This window comes from Gilbertella persicaria (assembly GCF_025201335.1).
Source record: "Gilbertella persicaria strain CBS 190.32 chromosome Unknown B0P05scaffold_20, whole genome shotgun sequence".
Classification (NCBI taxonomy): Eukaryota; Fungi; Mucoromycota; class Mucoromycetes; order Mucorales; family Choanephoraceae; genus Gilbertella; species Gilbertella persicaria.
Genome location: NW_026251981.1, coordinates 216,756 through 239,233, shown reverse-complemented (window position 1 = coordinate 239,233; position 22,478 = coordinate 216,756). Strand labels below are relative to the sequence as shown.

Below are 22,478 nucleotides of genomic sequence, written 5' to 3'. Positions count from 1 at the left end.
GTGCAGAATTAAGATTAGTCACAAGAGAACTGAAAGAACAGTACAAAGTGAATGAATTTCGTAAAAAGAGACTCTTGCAGGTAGTTGATAATCAACTTCAATATGAACAATACAGACATGTACTCGATAACTTGGATGCACAAGTAGAACAAAGCTATTTAAAGCGATTTGTAAGTCTATAAGAAACAGACAAGCTATAACTAACATGACAGAGAACACAGAAATCAAAAAAGAAGAAGGCGCCTTCTTCTTCATTATCATCAAAATCAGCCTTGTCTGAACATGCCATTTATGCTATGAATAAAAGAAAAGCATGGATGGATGCATTAGAAGGTATCTTTAAGGATAAAAACCTTGTTATGCCTACACATTCCATTTACCTGGAAGATTGAATAAACAGTTTCAAACACCGTTATCACGTGAAAATAGAGTATGAATTTCATCATCGTGTTGTATATCTATTTATTTTTTCTCTTTTCTTCTTCTTTATTATTATGACTAACCACTGGAATATTACTGTAAGTGAAGCCTTATATACAATCTTATTGATTTTTGTCTTTAGATCCCCGAGACTCCTTCTCCTAACTATGTTATCGTTAAGAACATTGCCCTTCAATCTACTGAAAAAACAGGTAAGTACAACCCATATAATGTATATTCTTTTTTGCTTAGTTCCTATGTTAGTCAAAGAATTCTTTTTGTTTTGTGGCAAAATCAAGGAATTTGAATTAAAAGTGTAAGTAGTATTCTAAACTTAAGGCAAGTTGACCAAGTAGTTAGTGATGAAGATGATGAAAAGCACAAGGCTGCCTTGATTCATTTTGAAAGAGAAAGCGCTGCCAAGACAGCTGCTCTCTTGAGTAATGGTAAGTTTTTTTTTGTTGGGGATAATGTGTGTAACCTTTACTTGTGTTTCAGCTTTGCTTGATGATAGTCATATTGTCGCAACACCTTATTTTGATGTTCCTTCTGCTGAAACACACGAAAGAACTGTTGAAGGTGAACAACAAGAAACTCAAGAAACAAAGCCTAAATCTCGTATTGCTGCTGAAATCTTGGCTAATGGATACATGCTTCAAGACCATGTTGTTGCAAAGGGACTTGAATATGACAACAAGTACAATGTCTCTTCTCGATTAACTGGTTTCTTGAACACACTACAGTCCAATGGTAATTATGATTATACAATTAAGCGGTAAATTAAATATCTCCTCTAGTTAAGCAATTTGATGAAAAGTATCGCATTTGGGACAAGGCAGTCAATATTGATCAAAAGTACAAGATTGGTGAAAAGGTTCAAAACGCCGCTCAAACAGCTCAATCTAAGGCTCAAGCTGCTCTTCAAACACCTACTGGACAAAAGGTACATGATCTTGCTCAACAAACACTTGCTCAAGTAGCTGCTGTTCATTATGAAGCCAAGCGTATTCAGGTACATGAATAGAACAATAAGAACCTTGAAATTCATATTATTCTATAGGGTGAAAAATTGAATACTGATGCTGGTAAAACTCATGCCACTACTGCTACTACTACTACTACAACCACAGAATAAAATTATGTAATTTGTATTATTGTACATCTAAGCTTTCTATTTAATAACAAACAAACAAACGAAAAGACTTCTGAGAATCATGTCGAAATCGATAACCTAAACCCATTATTGACACTGTAAAAGCATTCGTGTATTTCTTTTCCCTATACACTTATTGAGTGTCATTTTAAACAAAAGGCTATCAGATTCATCGGTGATTTCTGCAATTTAAGGGGGAAAGAATAAAAATACAAAAAAGCTTCTAGAAAAGGATAAGTCCATATATTTATTTCGATGAAGGGGGAGGAGAAGAGGGGGTGAAGTAATGGGCGCAAACATCGACTCTGGTTCAAGAGAGAACAGAAATTGGTTTCCGGTGATTGACTAAATATGGTCAAAAATTAATTCTTTTTTGTACCCCTTTTTTTCTTCTCTTACCCCTTCTTCATAGGCAAATTTTTTTTTCTGCGACAATTTGCATAATTCTCAAACCCTTATCTTGTTTAAGCAAAATGATCAAGAATCGTACGTTTATGTGCAGTTGCTCTTTGTTGTTTCTATTCGATCAAAAAGTATTATTACTATTTTTTGAGTGTGTAAATGACAAGTTCTCCTTTCATTCCTCTTTCTAGATTTTTTTTTTGAATGTCAAGATATCATGGATTAATTATGTATAATATATGTTGATAAGCTCACTAGAATACCCATTTGACAAATGAAGAATTTGAAAGGGGTTCAGTGGGGGCAAGTGCGTAAATCTACAAGTGTCAACTTCTGAATGAATGTATGCTAAGTATATCACAGACCAAGACATGTGTTTATTAAAATAGCTTTGATTGTTTTTTACGCTTTTTTCTTTTTGTATAGTGATGATATACTTTTGAGTGTAACCATGCGACATCCAGAAAATGAGAGGCACTTCCAATTTTATACAATGCTTTCGATTTCTTTGATGTTCATGAACAAAGTCATAAAATTAGATCTATAATGATGGTCATCATGTCATAGATAAAAGGATATCTTTACTTATTTCTTTGTTGAAGAAAGCAAAAAGAAAAGACTTCATTTGTAGAAATAGGGGTTGTCTATAGGTTTAGGAGCATGATAAACAATAAAGCATATAATTATCGTTCACATACCTACTTTATTTAAAATATAGTGACCGGTATACAAAAATAAACTTGTTTGTCTCATATCATTGTTTCTTGTGGCTATTTTTCTTCTCATAAGGTTGTAAAAAAAAAAGCAAGCAAGAAAGAGGGGAGGATGTTGTGCTCTTGGTATTTCCTTATATAGTAAAAATTCAGTATCCTTTCTTTTATTATCATTTATTTTCTGCATGAATTATGAAAAACGGCAAGAAAAATCAACATAGTCAAGATGATGCATTAGAATCAAAGCTTCATTTATTTAATAAGAAAAAAAGGTCTTTTTGATAAAGAGCGGTGTGCTGTTTGTTTACAGTAGGATACTTTTTGCACTGAAATAATAATAGTAACAATAATTACAGACCATATAAACTATTGGAATGCATCTCATATATATTAGGAGAATAAGTTTCTCGCCAGCGGTCTTTGACCTTTTATGGTAGTTATACGGAGAAAGCCTCGGTGGAGGAGAAAACAAATAGGGGCAAGAGGCAATTTAAGCTTTCTGGAACAGAATCATTTGATTATTTTTGATTGGCAGGACAATCACTTTGTGCTGTATTGGCTTTTGAATAAAAAGGGCTATGTTTTCTTATTTTTCATCTTTACAAACTTGAAATCCAATTTATGAAAATGGTGAAAACTACAAAGAAATCTACAATTCCTCGACCCTTAAACTGTTTTTTGCTCTATCGTCTTGAGAAGCAAAAGGAAATTGTTGCAAAATGCACTGGTGCTAATCACCGCGACATCTCTAAAATCATTTCCAACTGGTGGAACAATGCAACTGAAGAAGAAAAGAAACCTTTTATAGAAAAGGCTCGTCTTGCCAAGCAAGAACACATTCGATTGTAAGCATTTCAGCTTGTTTAATTTAATTAAAACTCATCTCATCATTAGGCATCCTGGATACAAGTATACACCTAGGAGGCCACTCAAATCTAAGCGTGCTTATGTTCGCAAAAATAAAAAGGAACAATTTACCTCTCGTGTGAAGGAAAACAACAAGTTAATGGAACTCATTTATGAAAGTCCATCAGCCCTTGACTCGCTTGCTCAACCTATCGAATCTCCCAAAAAACAACCCAAGTCTCAAAAGAAGCAAAAGCGTCAAGAAACTAAATATGAACTGACCCTTGAAAAACCTCACTTTCGTCCTGACTGTCAGTTCGCTACTCCTGTCAACCATTGTTCTTTTGAAACAACGCCTCAATTGAGCCCTTATTCTGAATCTTATTATGAATATGAAGTTACTTCTCCGTGTGTTAGCTCGCCTGTTTCTTATGCTTCGTCAGACATTAATTATACTTATCAGAAACATAATTCAGTCTACAGTGTGCTTGATACACCTTATATTAACGACTCAAATGCTTATGGTTTCCAAACTCTTGATTGCCTTCAATATGGCGCTTCCATGGACTTTACTTGTATGCAAAAAGAGCCATATCAATTTGGTTATATGAATCAACCTAATATATCTGAATACTATACACAGTCTCAACAGCAAACTCAACAATTTGACTTTATGATGCAATGCTACAGTCCCGAATATATTGATCCATCTCTTCTTCAAATCTAAACTCGCCATAACTTAAAATTATTAACTTAAAATTATCAACTTAAAACTTATTATTGTATTTTGCCTATCCAGGCTTTTAGAAATATTCATAGAAAATATATTAGCAAATTCCTTTCGTTTTGAAAGGGAAATAACTTTAGGAAATCAACAACTACTTAATTTAAATTAAAAGCTAAATTTATGCAAATATGCCCATATACACAAAACATTGGCAAAGTTTGTTTATGTTATTTTAAATATGTCACCTTACAATACTTTTCTTTTCTTTAATAAAGCTTACGCCTGTCTAGAAAGAGCAAAGTTGGGAAAAAACAGAGTCTTCATGCTTTCTTAATTTTGCAAAGATTTTGAGCCATATAGTATCACTTTTATCATCTTCTTTGAGTCACCGACTAACCTGAGCTGATAAAGTATTTTAATGTAGCTTTAGACAAGAGAACATAGAACAGTAAGCATAAATTACTGTGATCTTCTTAGTTTTATCCGATGAATATATAGAATTTAAAGATAAGTATAAAATATGTAAAAGTAATATTATTTGTCCTTAAGGTGTGTTCCTGCTGGGGCATGTCAGATGGTAAGTGCTTAAGAGAATCGGTGCTTGTACTGACAGTTCTTGAAGTACCGGAAACCATAATAAGTTAATTCAATGTGGAACTACCTACGTTGTTAATGGTATACTTTCCTTGATTACTTCCTGTAAGCACTTGTTGATTAAGTTCCATGGTGGGTTGATCTACGGATGGCGAAATTGATTCCATACTAGGCTCCTTATGAAGGTGATGAGGAATTTAATTACAATTTTTAGAAAGTGTGTTTCGAGCTATGTAAGTGCCTCTTTATTAGTTGTATGCTAGTTTATGTTATTATTCAAATTCGATATGTATACTGATATATATATATATATATATATAACTTCCACACCACAACTATAGATGTCAAGGACGGTGAGACAACATTTAATTCTCTATTTATATACCCCTTTCTTGAAGCAGTGGCTACTTGATTAAAAGAAAGTGAAGATTGATGCAAGGCTGGATTCCGGCATGAGAAAGCACTATTGATATCCATGGGTAAACAGCTCAAAACCCTCCCATTATATAAAGAAGAGAGCCATAGCTATCTGGTTGATGGGATCATTAAGCTATATGGTCTCAAAAATGTTGAGGCCTTGTTGCTTGAAACGTCAGGCTGCTTTGGTTCTAATGGTCGATCAAAAATTTCATAAGAGCCTCATTGGAAGTCTTGCAATGCTGAATACTATCGCTGATGAGTTTTCTATGTCAACCGTGCAAGTATTTCAAAAATGCAAGATCGTTTTCGTACATGGTACAGATAAGGTACAGAATTCATTTTTTCATTATTTTTTGCCCTGTCTGTTACTTTATTTAATAACTTTAGAACAAAGTATTTATTTTTGGAGCTTACGTTTCGAGTCAAAAGGCCCCATCTTTGAATTGTGGCTCGAAGATACGTTGCATATCAAGCCTGATATCGATGACAAACTGGACACTCTTCCCTGATTCCTGAAGCTCCTCTGGGGCATGAAGGTGTTTGTCTATTTTTATTGTCCATTTGAATTACACATGGCTAACCTTTGTTTTTTATGGTAGTGCCCCTTGACTGAGAACATCTTAAGTTTTGTAGATGAGAAGAAAAAGAAATATAGTCCAGATCAAATCCAACACTCTTTTTTCTATAATTAAAACACCGTACAGAAATACATAGATTGATGTGGCAGCCACTATCCTCATTGTTAGTACTAATACAATCTAATGCGTAGATGGTATTAACGCCAAAGGAGAGAGAGGCATTTGGAAATGCCAAGCAACAATACATCCTAAACTAATGTCGGTTGCTTTATTACTTTCAATTTAATAATTTTTAAAATTAAAGCTTCCATCAATAAATAAATTCCCCAAAGCATAATAGATGAACACCGTAGACCGTATAGAATAAAAGCTTAGGTTGTTTGTTTAACAAAAAAAAAAAAGAGAAATGACTAATGTTCAATGTAACCACTATTTGTATCAATCACAGCTTAGTATTGTTACTAACTTATTTCTCTCTTTTATCTCCTTTCTATTCTCCTCTTTCTTATAACCTAATGTAAGCTTAATTTCTAGAATTTAATTTTTTCACAATAAAGTGTACAAGGTAGATTTGATTTTTCATAAAAAGCATGTTTTGTTTATTCTATATATATATACATTTCTAAACTGCATAAGCCTTCTTACCATGTTCCTATGATATATACAAGTTAGCATATACGCTATCAAATAAAGTTTATGACTTACACTAATGACACAAATGTGATCCAAATCTCTAAAGTATTCGTTGTAATCCAAAGCATAACCAACAACAAATTCATCAGGAATAGAGAAACCAACATAATCAGGAACATAACCATTGCTCTTGGGAGTCTTTTTGAGCAACAAACTAGTAACCTTGACGGACTTGGGAGCAAATGTATCCAACTTCTTCAACAATTGAACCATAGTAGCACCTGTATCAATGATGTCTTCGACAATCAAAAGATTCTACATGGTGTGAGTACATATCGCTCTCGAGAATCGTTCTCTTTCTTTTACCTTGCCTTCGAATTCCTTACATTCTTCATCTGTGATTGACATAGTCACACCTTCAGACTTATCATTTTTGTAGGACTTGACACGAATAAATTCCAAGCTCAAAGGGACCGTCTTGCCTTCTTTGGTAGTCAATTTTTTGACAGCATTGACTAAATCAGCAAAGTATTGATGACCACCCTTCAAGATACAACAGACAACTAAGGGACCTGTGGTATCTTCAACGATCAAACGAGCCAATTTGTTGACACGGTCCATGATAACACCATGAGGGATAAGGATAGAAGAGACATCCTTTTCATAGTGAGTGGGGATAACAAAGTGATCAAGAGAATAATGATTTTTCTCGGTAGTCACATCAATCCATTGAGAAGCGTCCATAGGCATCGTGTAAAAACAAATGTAGAAAAGAAAGAAAAGAGAAAGAGAAAAATACCAGGTACATTTGATACCTAAAATTTTCGCTGTGACGTTGATTTTATGCAGGTCGAACTTGTCATATCTCATCAGGGTTTGGATAAGGCTTTTCTTTTAGCAGTTGTTTGTAAATATTATAGCGCTTGGCTTTGAGTTATGATACTGGAAGGAATATACTAGACATGAAATACAGAAAAAGGAAACTTATTAATGTACAACAATATGCTCATTTGATCAATTATTATGATGAAAAGAAGCATTTTTTCTTCAATGCTGGGCATTATAAAGCATACTTCAAGAAAACTTAGACAAGATGAGGGAAATATGCTGCCTACTTCAATATTTATTGAAAAGGAACCATATTGCATAGATATGTTGTTTTTTAAAAAGATAACTTTTTTGAGTGTTACTTAAATGATGGACAGAAGTAAAGAAGACTTTATTCATTATCAACAGATTTGTTTTGTTGCTTATCATAGAAAGAAAACTTTGGTAAATAAAAGAGCAAGCTATACATTGTTTAAAGACAATATTTCATGATACAATGGGGGAGAAATGTGTGCTCCTTTTATTTCAGTGTATTGTCATTTGTGAAATCTCGGGATCTTTTGTTTGTCATTGTCTGTCGTTTTTGACAACGTGGCCATGCTTTACCCTTAGACTTTGATTGTTCCTAAATCTGCCTAAAGCAATTGACTTGAATCCGTGACTGTCATTGTGTATAAAATGGCATGAAAAACACGTTTGATTAACCTTTTTCTTTTTTGTCAAAACATGTCGCAGTTAAAGCGTGTCGAAAAATATGCAAGAAAACTGCACGAAGGCTGCCAAGATCCCGTTCAAACAGACGAGATCTTACAGACTGTTCATGATATTAGTGCTGAGCTTATCTCAAATATAGCTGAAGATAATTTAGGTAGTCATGTTCCTGATATAATAGCCAACAAACTCATTGCATAATAGATACCATATGCTCTTTATTGTTTTCAAAAGAAGGGGCTGTGCTCTGTTTTCTGTCCAAGTTCAGAGAAACAATGACAGGCGATATTGCCTCTGCTGTTTCAGAAATACTTAAAGTCTTGTGTACCTTACTTAAAAAGCGAAGAAAGAGTTCTATCTTGCAGAGATATGCAAAGGCTTTATTGGTACAATTGATTTACCATTATTGATTGTATTCATCACTAATGAATCATATAGAGTCAATGTACTTTTATTGCTAAAAAAGCAAGTGCAAACAATAGATCAATTGCTATTGAAGTGATTATGGTCATGGTAGATCCAAGAAATCGATATGATCCACACGAACTCAATGTACCTGCTCTTTATGAAATGTAGTTTTATCTGTTCTATGTTGTTAGATCCTCATAGTTCTATAGATTTTCAGGGCAATATATCACTGAAAAGAAATCAGCCATTGTGAAAGCAAAAATATTGGAATTACTAGGCACCATTGCAAGATTCTACCCTCAAGTAGTGACGGAAACAAAGCTCAAGACACTAAAGAGATGGTGCTTTGACAGTGTAACTCATCAAGTTAGCAATCAAGCCAAAAGCGCAGGTGAAGGAAACATTATCAGTGGTGGTCTGACATGTATCAATTCTTTGTTACGCCGTCCTGATCTTGGTATCACTTGTGGATCCGAAGAAAGCAACAAACTATTTGATGTTCTCGTCAAAGTCTTGATTGGGTTTAAAGACGCTACTCGTTTTGCTGCTCCTCTTTCTGCTCTTGTCTTGTTTAGGGAAAATGCAAAATTATTCGGTCATCTCATCTTGCCTCATTGCGAAAAACTGTATGATTGCTTGCAGTTTTGGGCTTCACATCATAACGTAATCTCCTATAAGTTTGGTGTAGCGGCTTATGAGGAGTTCTTGAGACAGGCAAGTGTCGTTTATGTTATGCTTTTTTACTGACTATTACATTGAAAGCTTTCTGTTGTTTTGTATGAAAACATTGAAGGTATACGGGAAACTGCTATCTTTGCTGTAAATTACAATTATGTCGAATTACATTTTGTTTTAATGTTTATTTTTGTAGGTTTTTATGCAAAAGTTCAACAAGACTTTGGAAGCAGCTGACAGCTTAGAAAATATTCATCAAGTGTCTGCAGCTATCCGTAGTATTGGTTACTTTTCCAAGATCTTTTCCAAGAAACTAAATCTGAAAGAAATTGATCATCTTCGCAACAGTTTAGTGAGAATCAGTGATTGGTTTTATTCAGAGTATGTTGCATACTAGTTTTTCAATAGCTCATCTCTTATCAAAATAGAGCAAACAACAATCAAAGGCAATACCTTCGCCATCTTCCTGCATTTATCAAATCATATACATTATTTGCAGAAGAGTTTGAAACAGTACCTGTAGAGCTAATGGAAACCATTCATCAAATGTGTGATATCTTTATTACAAGATATCATGACATCTCAGGCTTTTATAGAAGAAATGGTTGCTTGAATATCCGTAACCTCTTGACTATGCTCTATAAAAAGAGCGAAGGTGTATTTGGGAACTTTGCCAATGCATTCTGTAGGTAATCTATTTTAACAGTATTGATATGAACATATTTTCTCTAGTTCAAAAGGCATTGATATGTACCTGTACAACAATTCGTACATTAGAAGAAGAAGAAGATCGCCCACTTTATACTGAACTGCTTTACTTTTGGGAAATCATTTTAGGTAGATCAAGACAACAGTTTATGCAAGTCAAGACAGAAGAAGACCCCAAGCAAAAAGAAGACGAGGAAGAAGATGAAGAGGACGCTGTCTTTGAAAGTGTAAATCATTTTTATCAAGAGATAGATACAGTGGATACTGAAGGTTTATCAGAAGCTATCTATGATGCGTTCATGGCGAATTCTCTTAAGCTTATCAAGACATTTAACCTGAAGCTCAAAAATATAGACGAAGATGATGTAGTGAGTGAGGAAGTAAATATCGTGTCCAAAACACTTTGTCCTGTGAATCAAAAAGACTTTATTTTATTTCAAAACTTCGTTAAATTCTGGTCTATTATCTTTGAAGAAATCGACCATTCTCGCTTGACACACTGGGTCTATATTGCAAGTACAACCATTATTGATCAAAGTGTACTACATCCTTTGGTGAGTGGGTTTTATCGAATGCAAGCTGGCATGATGATTGTCTGTGAGAGACTCCAGTTCTTTAAACGGTGTCACTTGTTTTACACTCAAGCAAAATCAAACACTAACAAAGATATCCTTCCAAAGGTAAATTCACTGCTGCTTTTCATTTGTACTCACAGTTAATTTTTTGTGTCTCTCCTTTTATCGATAGCCTCAAGAATATGTCACTTATCTGGCTATTCGTGAATATATGAAGGAAGTGTGGCATAGGCTTCAACAATTCACAGATGAATTATTGGCGTCTTGTCTTCATTTGATCTTATCATATCCTGTCGAGTTCTTTGATATCGGAGAATTAATCACACCTCTTGAAAAAGCACTTAAGCTTGGTATTACTTATCATCCTCTTGCTGCTATTGCCATGGATAGCTTGGAAAAACTGCTTCATCCTAATCTCAACTATAATATTGATTCTACATTTTTATCACGTATCTTGCCTTGTATTAACGAATACCTTCTGGTTGGTGTTGTTTCTTTTAATGAAGAAGAGGGGATCAAGAGAAAGGACTTGAAGATACCCACATCACAACAGCGCCGATACGAAGTCGCCAATACAAAAAAGACAGCAGGTCAATTAGGTGTTGTTAAACGTAATTACTCTGATCTTCCTGCACTTCAGAGAAGGATGATGCAATTCCTTGGTAAATTGGGTGGTAAAAACAAGCAATTGTTGCTCAAAGACGATGAGTCCTTGCAAGATAGTGGCATGCTTGCTTGGGACCCTGAAAAAAGAGTAGAACTTCGTATTCCTTTCAAGAATGTCAAGGTCACTATCTATCTAGATGAATATCTTCCACGTATATGTGAACTTGCTGAATTTTCCCCTGATCGACAGACCAAAATAGCAGCATGTGAACTTTTACATGGTCTTGTGCTCTATATGCTTGGTAGTAGTGCTATTCAAGCAGTGAATCAAGCGGGACCCAAGAAATCTCTTTTCCATATTTTCTACCTTCATATATTTCCTGTCATGCTAAAACTGGCAAATGATCCTGATCAAATCGCACGAGAAATGTTTCAAGCTCTTTATGCACAAGTTATTCATTGGCTTACCAATAATGCACAATCAGAAAACAATGAAACAATTGCTTTACTGCAAGCGCTTTTAGAAGCATCTTGTAGCTCAGATGCAGGTCTCCGGGACTATGGAGCTGAATGTATCCAAGAATTTGTGAAATGGTCTATCAAGCAAACATCTCGATCTACTGACAGTGCTCATAACATCAGATCATTACTAAGAAGACTCTATAATTTAATGACTAGTCCAAGCACATCGAAGCGATTTGGTGCATCTTTGGTATTTAACCGAATTTACCGCCTCTTCCGAGAAGAGCCTGTTTTAGTCAACAGTTATACGTTAGAAATTCTGGGCCAGTTGTTTGTCAGCTTGAAAATAGCAGAAAGCGATCATCCATCAGTTGGTACTCGAGACCAAATCATTGAAGCCATTTCACATATTAGACGCATTATTCGAGAAAAATCCTCTGTCTTTTTGATTCAAAATGATCGACAGGCTTTCATTGGTAATCAATCCGTCAACGATCTTGTAAGTCTTGTCCTTTGGACTTTTGAGCAAAGCGGGAAGCTTCAGCGTACCTATGCCAAAGTGTGTATTAACTTTTTCACTGAATTTTGCGTATTTTTACCGGGCATCAAAACACCTAAACAATGGCTCTCAGCGCAACTTTCCGCTAATTCTCTTTTCTTGATCAATATCTTTGAAACTGATCAACTAAAGCCACCTTCAGTAGCTGACGACGACGATAATCAAATGATGACTATTTATCTCCATTGGATTAAGCGCTTAAACAGCACAGTTGATGGTTACATTTGGCTAGTTGAACGTCAAATCATTGATCCGTTTACATTACTCGGACTACCATCTTCCATATTCTTACTTGCAGTCTCCTTTTTTGTACGAAACACACCTTTTGACTATCTTGAAGAGAAGTTGGAAGAAAGCGTTATTGAACGAAACAAACTCCTGTCTATCTATACACATATCGCCACTAGATTGATTTATTTCTTTGATCTTGTACTTCGCTCTCAGGAACAAGGCGATCAATGTTACCAGTATCTTGAACGTGTGTTTATGGACATCTTGTGCCATAAAAACTTTACAAATATCGTTGCATCTACCTTACTCTTACCCAAAGAAACATCAGAGACAATACAATCGTATCAGGGCAACGCGATTACTCAGTCTGGCGTGAAGCGCATGTTTGACATTGCCAAGAGCTACATTCTGATAATGAAAGAGAAGTCTTGTTGGAAGTTTATTGATGGCTTGACAGTCTCTATTATCAAGACTTTGCAGTCAAAAAAAGTGGATATTCTAATACATGCTTCTTTGGAGATGGGTAATTGTCAATGAAAATTAGAACCGCATTTTATTTACTCACCTTTAATAGAACGATCAGTTTTAATTGAAGTCATTCAAACCGTGGACGGTATTCGGTTTCTTCAGTCAGTTGGTTTGTTTCACTTAGTCTGTCAACAGGCAAATGAATTGAACGAAGATTACCCAAAAGATGCAACTGAGTATTGCAAGAGGCTCTTTGATAATTACCTCAAGTCTTGCAAAAAAGCAGAAGAACCTCTTCAGCTTCAATTGACAGGCAATTCTATTGCCATCTGCTTCACTCAGCTAGGGTTTGCAAAGGAATATGCTCCACAGCTATTGGGTATAAGTGGATATCTACAACCATTGGAAAAGATAGAAAAGACAGAAATATTTCAAAAACATGCTGAATATGTAAGCGTTGGTTCTTGTTTCTATTTGCACTCACACACTTCGCTGTAGATGGTAGAATCTATTGCTAATCATTTCGAAGTCTTTTCTTTGGTTTTCAAAGAAAATATATCTTCCCCTGTAATGCGTGAATACTTGTTCTTGTTGTTTGAATTTCTCGAAAGCAACAAACTAAGTCATCGAAAACTGGTCTGGAATATAACAAACCATGTAAGCTACTCTCAGACATTAAGCTGATGATTTATTCCCTCTTTTTTTTTTGTCTTAGATTGTAGATAACTCTGATTTTTTGCGTGCTATGTAAGTATTATACATGTTATGAGTATGTTAGTACTAAAGAAACCAAAAAAAAAAAAAAAAAAAAATAGAATTGATCAATGGAGCAGTAATGAGCAACTTTTAGACCTGGTAGCCTTCTTGAAACTGTTGTTCAATGCTGATCCCGGTATTTTAACAAGAGGAAAAAAAAAGCCTATATTTGATCTTTTGTGGAAGACATTTGTGCATTTACTGCATAAGGATAACTCTTTTAAAGTAAAAAATAGTGCGCTTGACTTATTACCGGTGTTTATCTGTATTGACAAAGAGTTTACTGAAGAAGTAAGGACGCCCAAATAAATTGCATCAACACTAATCCCTCTTTTTTTAAGATATCAGAAATACTAAACGAGTCTTTTATTAAAGATACTCCCAATCCATCTTCCCTTCTAAAAAAAGGAACCGCCATGTAGGTCATTTTTGATCAATTTTATGAGACAATGATACTAATATTAGTTTTTACCATAGATACAATGAATATATCAGTGTCCTTGACAAACTCCTGAATACAATGATAACATTCAAGTCAGCTATGATCTTCAAATTACTTAAAGTCACCTTTATTCAAGAAGAACATCACATTCATGAGCAAGTTATTACCAGCAGTGTTGAGAGTTTCTCAAAAAATTTAGGACTGGGAAGCTTTCTAGATATTACGCAATCCTGCTTCGAGTAAGGCAAAAGAAGATGGTAGACAAAAAGAGTCATCTAACTCTGTATAGATTGTTTAAAAGCAATGATTACGTTTTGATGCACAGAAAGAATCTGGTCGAACTGATCATTTCTCTTTTTACAAATGCTAATGACAACCATGTCATCGCGTTCTATGAAAGAAACATCAGTTACATTTTAGGTGCTGCTACAGCCGTTGAGGACAAAACTCGAGTAGTTGTTGACAAAGCATTGGATTGGGGATTTAGAGCTTGTTGTCTTCGACTGGTTCAAGTCATGTATGAGCGATTGTCTAAAGAAGACTTGGATAAAGGTAGTAGACTTAATCAAGCATGGCTTTCCTCAAAAGAAAACACAAGAAAAAAAATTATGCATGCGTCTCTTTTGGGTGTATTCACTGCAATGCGAAATGATACAGCAATGGAGAAGCCAGTGGAAGGGCGAAATGAATACTTCTACTATAATCAAGCAACAGTGAATGCAATGATGGCAGCTCTTTTGCGCATGTCTGATAAACCAGGTCTTTATGAGCAGTTTTTTTGTAAAGGCTCATACAGCTACATCTGGAGCGACATTATTGATACGAGGGACCGCATCTATCTTACACTTGAACTAGACCAACCTATGCCAAAAAAGAGAATTCATGACCTATCAATCAAATCAGGTCAACAGCCTTTAGAAATCGATCAAACTAAAGGTTACATGGCTTCTATGGATTTGATAGGTAGCAGGTTAGTCATATAATTGTTTAGAATATGCTGCAAATAATTAATTACTACCTTAAATACAGCTTAGCTCAAGCTACACTTTCAGAGGTAAGAATATTCATGTCTTCCATATCATTTTAATTCAAATAATTTATAGATGGTTTTACAAGAAAACCAAATTAACGACGAACAGGCAAGTGCTGCTAGCGACAATATTGCTCCCAATACAACTAATGACAATACTGATGGAGACACGGTCATGGAAGATGCTTGGGATGACTCTAAAGAAGATAGTATGGAATACGAAGGTGAAGAGTTTGAAATAGACATCTTGAATCAAAAGCTATTCATGAGAACAGTTACTGCTGCTATTCAAAAGCTTCATACAGAGATTACTCCTCCTGGTGAAGATCCTATACATATGCCGAAATGGATGCAGGATATGAACAATGCTTTTACATCAAACGATGATATCAAAATTCAAGTGTATATGGCAAAACTCATTGTTAATTGTCCCTTTGCATTTGAAAAATATGCTGAGCATTGGGTTTTACCGCTTATGACTTTTGTCACTCAGGGCCATCAATTTGGTACGCCCATCAATTACCTGACACAAGATCTATGCATTATCCTTGCTGTTTGGGGTCGACAGACCAGTATACCTTCTCCCCATTCAACATATTCAAGACGTACTTTGTTTGAGTTATTTGTAAGGCCAGCAAACTGTGTAAATATGTCTATCTAATCAAATTTTCTTTAGGAGTATTTAATCTCAAATGCGTATCATCATAGTCCTCGAATTACAAGAAGCAATATCCAAATCATTAGAGGAATTTTTGAGAATTGGGGCAAATGTTGCCCTATTCCAACAGTAAGCGATATTCTGTTCATGATATGGGGCTGCTGGCTTACTTTCTTTGAAAATAATTAGAGAGCCATTTACAAAAACTTTACTCACCCGGCAGGAGAAGAGCATAAAAATATTGTTGGATTACAGTTTGCTGGTATTGTGTATAGTAATGGTGGCAACATATATGATTCAAACGAGTTTACATCTCTTTATGACTTGCCTGAACCAATCTTTTTTTCGGATATGGCCAAGAATATAATGTATAAGGGTAGAAAGAGCGCAGACATACCAGCGAATGCAGCAGAGGTAAGTGATTTTGCATGTATAAATTTAGATCTCAATTTTTCTAGTTGATGAGTTGGTCATTGAAGTTTATGAAAGATCAGGCAAGTCAGTTTGAAGGGCAAATGCGAATCGTGTATAGTAAAATGGCAAGTGCTTAATCTAATTCAGTTGCAAGGTTCTCTAAACTATTTTTCTTTAGCTCTCGGATGTTGGAAACTCGAGAAGTCATTCAGAAAAGCAATTACTTAAATGCATGAATCGTATCTACTTGCATGATATAGAGCTAGGACAAGAACTGCTTTCAGCCGTAACTTATCGACTCAACAGATTAGATGCTGAAGACAAGGTGCTTGCATTAAATTATATCAATGCTTGCTGGTCTAAAGAAAGAGATCAGGATATCTATAACTGTTTGTACAGTGCAGGTATCCCCAAAAATTTTTCTAGTCGAGATGAAAACCTTCAAATAGTCATCCTCAAAGTCCTTAATACGATATTTGAAGTTTTAAAAAAGGATCAAGTTAAAGAAATTATTAAGCAAACAGTCGATATCTTTTCGGAGCATACCAATGAAGAATGTAGAGTAAGTCATATAAGCCAAATGTATGACTGAGCTTGTGCTAATCTTTTTTCTTTACAAAAGTCATTACACTTCGAGTTTTTAAAAAAAGCTTACGAAGGTGGCATGAGTAAAGACATGCAGCGTACCATCAAAGCAGAAATATTGAAGGGGTTGGTCGACAAGGACGAGAGAATTTCTTTTTCAATACTCGACTTTGTCAAGAAAACATGGGCAATCACAGACGATATCAGAGCGACCATTTTAACGATCACAAGGTAAATGCTTTAAATTTGTTTTCCATTTAACAAACTTAACATAGTGAATTATTTATGGACGAGACTCAAGACATCTATCTTTTATATGCAACTCGTATCGTACTTGACAATACAAGAAGTACATATGATATCAATGAGCCTTTATTTGATAAACCTTTACCTGAGGCAAGATTTGATGCTGGGTATCAAAAGATCAATACAAACTGGCAGCATAGCACTTCATATATGATGCCACTGTTCTCGGCTTCTCAGACAAGAACGGTAAGAAATTGTTCCCCAAGTTTCATGAATACTCATATTACTTTTTAGTTGGAAATTGAAGACTTGGAGCTTGAACTGAGAAAAACTCAAAGCTTGCTTGAATTTAGCACAACACAAGGCACAGGAAGATCCTTGGTGGCGACATTCAATCCCGACACCCAAGAAAAGGCCACCTCTGAAAAGTTGGATGATTTCTCTGTCGTTAAAGATATCTTTGCGTAAGTAGATTGACTCATAAGCTGAAGCATAGTATTTATTGTGATCCAATAGCCCCAAAAGAAAGGTGGAAAAAAAACCAAGCCCTTATTACAATAAGCGATTCCTTGTTGAGACAAAAGGTGTTACTAGTCGCTTCCACGCTGATCGTAATGAACAGCTACAGAAGAAATATCGCAGCCTGTTAAATTCAATGAAAGAAGCAGGCGAGAAGAAGGTATCCTTGAGTCGAGAGTACCGGGTCGGTAAGTGTGTTTTTCTTCAGAAGCTTCTTTTAATACGATTATAGGTGAACTGCCAGACGTTCAGATTCCTCGACGAGATTTGATATTTCCCCTTGAAATACTCGCAAAGACGGATCACAACATCTCCCGTCTACTTTACAGCAGTTTGATGGTCAGCATTGTAAATGAAATGAAGCAAGAGGTAAAGTCAATGATGAATAATGCTGTGCTAAAATAATTAATTAGTCAAACGGTGAAGAATATCAAGAAAAAATTATCAAAATGATTGATAGTAACCTTCGAAGCAACACAGTTAATTTTACACCAACTACTGGTTCCTTTTTGAGAATTATCTTTGATCTCGGTGCACCTGTTGATGGTTTGGTCATTAAAGAAGCTAGTAGTAGAAGCTATAATCATCATATTGGTATTGCAATTCTCGAAAAACAATTGTCAGATGGTGATCTCATACCTAGACGTAAGCTATTTTTTAATGCTATTCGTTTGTCTGACTATTGATCTAATTGTTTTAGCTAAAAAGAAGGCCTTTAATAGCCTGCCACCAGCGAAAGAAAAATGGATTCATTTGGCGTTACTCTATCAACATATTGATGAATTAGAAATCTTTCAAAATACTTATTTGGCTAATGTAGCTACTAATGAATATGCAAAAGGTTAGTATCGTGTGTAGAATCAACATCGAATACTCATTCTGCATTTGTGTATAGCCGGTGTTAAAGCTCAAAACGGGGGTGATTATGCAACATCTTTCAATCATTTTGACGAGGCCTTAAACAAGAGCAATCAAAATCATGATGTTAATGTCACTGAAAAGTCTCTTTGGGAACAACAAATGTTGTACTGTAGAACCCAGTTAGGACAATGGGATTTGATTGCTAGAGATACGCTTAGTATGACTGAAAACAATCTTGAACGATTATGGGACGATTGTCAGGTATACTTTTTGATCAAAACAATTCACTTAACATTTATCAGGATCCTTATTTGGAATACTTTATGCGAAGTTTCTCCAAATTAAAGAAGCAAGCAATAGTTTATCAACCTGACATTTTAGAGGATTCCGAACTAGTAGGAGGATGGACTACAAACCATCCTAATCCTATATACCAATTCTTGGACGAAGCTTATGAAAATGAACCTCATAAACGAGAACTTTTCAATGATTTTGCTTGTGGTATGTATCCATCCCTATGAATTGCACAATCTAATTCAAATATATATTAGAATGGACCTTGGTAGAAATATATCGTCAAAATTATAGTCGTGGCAGACAACTCATTAGCAAGTCATACGATTCATTGTTGAATGCATGGACAACACTGCATCCATTGGCACATACAAGTCGCTTGGCAAGACTAGGACAATTGCAACGGGTGAGTTGAAAACAGGATTCTAATGGACACTATGCTTATCATTATTTCTTTTAGACGGTAGAACTGGAAGACTATCTTAATCTTCATAAGAGTTTTGAAGATGGTACGATTCATGTAAACCAGGCCGAAAATTTTGTAAAGCAGCTTATGATGAGGTATCCCGATACAAAAGTGGATAGAATGGACGTATGGTATGATATATTATACTCGCGCTTTGAGTTTCTAGAGAACATGAAACATTCCAACTTAGAGGTAACAAAGGATGTGGAATAAGCAAAATGCATTAATATGTTCATAGATTGCATCGCAGTTGGAATCACTATTAGATGATGCTCGAGGACAATTTTTAAATGTGACAGGAAAAGCAGCACTTGAGCAGCATAACACTACGTTCTTCACTATTATTTTAGACAAATTGAAAGGCTTAAACAAAATAATTGAAAATCAAATTGGATTCATTGAATATACCCAACATGAATCAGAGCATAAACCACTTGATAGAAAACCCGGTTTCATTGCTAGTACCATTGTCAAGTCCTTGTTGTTTACGGTATGTATTCTTGAGTCATCGCTCTAATGTTGGTTAACATCTTCTGTTTAATAGCCTCCTTCCAATTGGAATACAATCGAAAACTTTAACTGGAAAATGATTCTTGTACAGTCTTTTGACACTGTAAAGAACCAGATCATCGCTGAGCCTACATTATTTGAAACAACGCTGAATACAGGAAAGCAAATTCTTCGGAAATACGCTCGAAAGTTTGACTTTGGTCATAACATTGAAAATGCAGATGTTTTTGTTAATTATCTTGAAAAAGCTGGTTATGATACACTTGTTGAAGCTGGTCAGTTGATTGCAAATCAGGTAATTTTTCTAGGAGATTTATGTTTGATACTGAGAACATGTAGGATGAAGAACGTTCTGTATATTTATGGAAATTTGGCAGATATTGCGATGAAGCTCTGCATGTATTGCAAGACTCAAAGTCAACTCTTCAACCTGACATTAATGTGATTCAGTATAGTCATATTGTCATCGAAAATTATTTTGAAGTTTTGGACCATGATAACAAGGAAGCACTTGAATTCTTTCCCCGTTTGCTAGAATTGGTAGAATTATATCCTGATAATGGCCCACTCTTTAAAAAATGCGTAAGTTGGTAGCGGTATACTTATGATCTTCTGATTACTGTATAGTCGATGAAAATTGATGCTTGTTGGAAGTTTATTCGCTGGATTCCTCAATTGGTTTCTTCTATGGCCACACCAATTGCTGCTTATATTTTCCCTATTTTGACTCGCATTGCAGAGAGCTATCCTAGAGCACTGTATTATTCATTCCAGATGTCTTGTGAGTTTTATGAACTCAAGAAAGACAAGTTATCCAAAGAAGTCCGACATCAGATTGAGAAAATCATGCATCTTGTTCGCTCTCCAATCATGGAACAATTCTCATACGAATTAAAACGATTGTCAGATCCAGATCATATTGCCAAAGACTTCGTGGAATACATAAGAGTAAGCTTATTTTATGACTAATACACTTACTCATTTCCATTAGTCTATCATCATAAACAAGGAAGTTCCTGAAAGCTTTGTCGAAAACAGATACGAGGAATTCTACAACCTTTTGCTCAACAATTATAGTGAAAATATGGGATCAATTCCAAAAAAGATGGCAGCTGCTCATGGTAGTTATTTTATTAGAATGTTTGGAGAGAATGGTAAAAACATCTCCAAATTGACTCCTAAGCAATTGGATGAGCTCCTGAAGTATATCAGAAGCCATATGGAGTTAAAAGGAGAAGAGAAAAAATCACATTCTAGACTAAGAGAAGATCGAACAAATATTGCTTCTTATTCCAAATGGCTCTATTCTTTTAAGAATACTGAGCATGACGAGGTACGCGTTTTATACTTATAGAATTAGAAAAGACGATCATTCTAAATAACTGTAGGAAATTGAAATACCAGGCCAATATGATGGCCACTCCAAACCATTTCCTGAGATTCATGCAATGATTGCTTCAATCAATACCAAGCTCCTCATTCTTGAATCGCTAAGAAAGCCTAAAAGAATCACTATTTATGGGACGGATGAAAAAGAATACAATTATTTGGTCAAAGGTGGAGAAGACTTGAGATTGGATGAGCGTATTGAACAGCTTTTTGTCATCATGAATGATATGATCAAGAAGAATGCATTCTGTTCTAGCCAAAACGTTCAAATCGCTACATACAAGGTAGAAGAATATATTCTGTGTTTTTGTTGTTTACCGTTTTATGATAGGTTATTCCTATGGCTTCGAATCTTGGTATTATTGAATGGGTGAATAATACAGCTGCCTTGCAGTCCTGTATTAATAGTACTGGTGCTCATCAAATATTGGTCAAAAGAGCAGTAGCTAGATACAGTACTTGGATTGAAAGTCATACAGCCAAGTCTTCTAAAGAAAGTTATGGTAAGCCTTTGGTATTATAAATTACAAGAAAAATGACCATGGATTTATAGGAAAATATTATTCTGCTTTTGCTGATAATCGAGAAAGAATTGTCAGAGAATTCAATCGCTGCTCTGACTTTTTCCCTAGTACATGGTTGAGGGACTTTGTCTTCAAATTAGCATCTTCTCCTGAAGCATTCTTGTTCTTGAGAAAGGATTTTACTTATAGTTTGGCTTGTATCTCTATCTTTGGTTACTTGTTGGGTATTGGCGATCGACATTTGCAAAACTTTTTATTAGATATGAAGAGGTAAGGTATACTTTTGGATCAACATTTTCTTACTTTTTGCTAAGTGGCCGTTTGATACCAATTGATTTTGGTTATGCTTTTGGTGCTGCAACAGAATTACTTCCTATTCCTGAACTTATTCCATTCCGACTTACTCGTCAATTGGTGGGTGTACTTGAACCTTTGGGAGTATCGGGTATTCTAGAAAATGCAATGACAAACATATTAAGTGGTACAGTAATCGATACTTTTCTTTATTGACAAAACAAATACTGATTTTTCTATAGCTATCCAAGATCAAAAGGAGTCTTTACTAAATGTCATGAGCGTATTTGTCAAAGAACCTTTGTTGGAGTGGCAGAAAAATGCTGCTCGAATGATTGAGTCTCAAAGTAAGTGGTACTTGCCTTTGTTGGCTTTCTTAACATGCGTTCATAATAGGGAAAAAAGTACAAGACCCGGAAACATTGGAACAAGCAATACAATGGTATCCTCAAAACAAGATTGAAATTGCAAAACGAAAGTTGAACAAAGAAAACCCAGCCAGTAAGTCAAAGACACTATTGACAGACAGCATCCTAACATGTTTGTGCTAGACATTCTCATTATAGAACTTACAAATGGCCATGGAAATAAGCACTATCATAATGATGCAGTCGCTATAGCGAAAGGCGTACCTGACATTGATATTAGAGCCAGAGTAGACGATGCTTGCAGCGAAACAAATGAGCAAGTAAAATGTCTGATTAACCTTGCTACAGATCCTCGAGCTTTGGGTGTTACCTGGGCAGGTTGGCAATCATATTTGTAATTCACCC

The 22,478-nt window shown here is 35.3% G+C and overlaps 6 protein-coding genes across 6 annotated transcripts; 5 read left to right on the top strand and 1 right to left on the bottom strand.

Annotated features, from left to right (window-relative positions):
- The first annotated feature begins 467 nt into the window (after window positions 1-467).
- On the top strand, window positions 468-1,579 carry B0P05DRAFT_542096 (uncharacterized protein). The gene is made up of 7 exons (XM_051578273.1): window positions 468-518; window positions 563-632; window positions 685-736; window positions 781-866; window positions 919-1,170; window positions 1,218-1,432; window positions 1,481-1,579. Exons 1-7 carry the CDS (start codon window positions 495-497, stop codon window positions 1,553-1,555), a joined length of 774 nt encoding a protein of 257 aa, XP_051434820.1. The 5' UTR covers window positions 468-494; the 3' UTR covers window positions 1,556-1,579.
- A 1,736-nt stretch (window positions 1,580-3,315) lies between these two features.
- Window positions 3,316-3,661, top strand: B0P05DRAFT_470414 (high mobility group box domain-containing protein; the record flags this gene model as incomplete). The annotated part of the gene is made up of 2 exons (XM_051574551.1): window positions 3,316-3,533; window positions 3,583-3,661. Coding segments are annotated over 2 exons (297 nt in total), but the record flags the coding sequence as incomplete, so codon positions are not given.
- A 1,837-nt stretch (window positions 3,662-5,498) lies between these two features.
- B0P05DRAFT_542084 (uncharacterized protein) lies at window positions 5,499-5,912 on the top strand. The gene has a single exon (XM_051578272.1). It carries the CDS (start codon window positions 5,512-5,514, stop codon window positions 5,782-5,784), a length of 273 nt encoding a protein of 90 aa, XP_051434818.1. The 5' UTR covers window positions 5,499-5,511; the 3' UTR covers window positions 5,785-5,912.
- A 763-nt stretch (window positions 5,913-6,675) lies between these two features.
- On the bottom strand, window positions 6,676-7,236 carry B0P05DRAFT_447125 (phosphoribosyltransferase-like protein; the record flags this gene model as incomplete). The annotated part of the gene is made up of 2 exons (XM_051573825.1): window positions 6,676-6,801; window positions 6,853-7,236. Coding segments are annotated over 2 exons (510 nt in total), but the record flags the coding sequence as incomplete, so codon positions are not given.
- A 998-nt stretch (window positions 7,237-8,234) lies between these two features.
- Window positions 8,235-13,401, top strand: B0P05DRAFT_470219 (uncharacterized protein; the record flags this gene model as incomplete). The annotated part of the gene is made up of 10 exons (XM_051574540.1): window positions 8,235-8,411; window positions 8,464-8,597; window positions 8,643-9,153; window positions 9,196-9,267; window positions 9,517-9,793; window positions 9,841-10,496; window positions 10,564-11,215; window positions 11,321-12,772; window positions 12,824-13,167; window positions 13,216-13,401. Coding segments are annotated over 10 exons (4,461 nt in total), but the record flags the coding sequence as incomplete, so codon positions are not given.
- A 1,173-nt stretch (window positions 13,402-14,574) lies between these two features.
- Window positions 14,575-22,471, top strand: B0P05DRAFT_470483 (uncharacterized protein; the record flags this gene model as incomplete). The annotated part of the gene is made up of 28 exons (XM_051574557.1): window positions 14,575-14,889; window positions 15,019-15,570; window positions 15,622-15,732; window positions 15,793-16,021; window positions 16,302-16,540; window positions 16,640-16,833; window positions 16,878-17,094; window positions 17,143-17,312; window positions 17,365-17,555; window positions 17,600-17,736; window positions 17,781-18,040; window positions 18,090-18,208; window positions 18,263-18,489; window positions 18,531-18,729; window positions 18,780-18,928; window positions 18,983-19,192; window positions 19,239-19,478; window positions 19,533-19,698; window positions 19,845-20,080; window positions 20,126-20,446; window positions 20,544-20,831; window positions 20,887-21,099; window positions 21,219-21,357; window positions 21,396-21,681; window positions 21,726-21,892; window positions 21,948-22,109; window positions 22,138-22,206; window positions 22,257-22,471. The coding sequence occupies 28 exons, from the start codon at window positions 14,575-14,577 to the stop codon at window positions 22,469-22,471; spliced, it is 6,021 nt and encodes a 2,006-aa protein (XP_051434815.1).
- Between the last annotated feature and the right edge of the window lie 7 nt (window positions 22,472-22,478).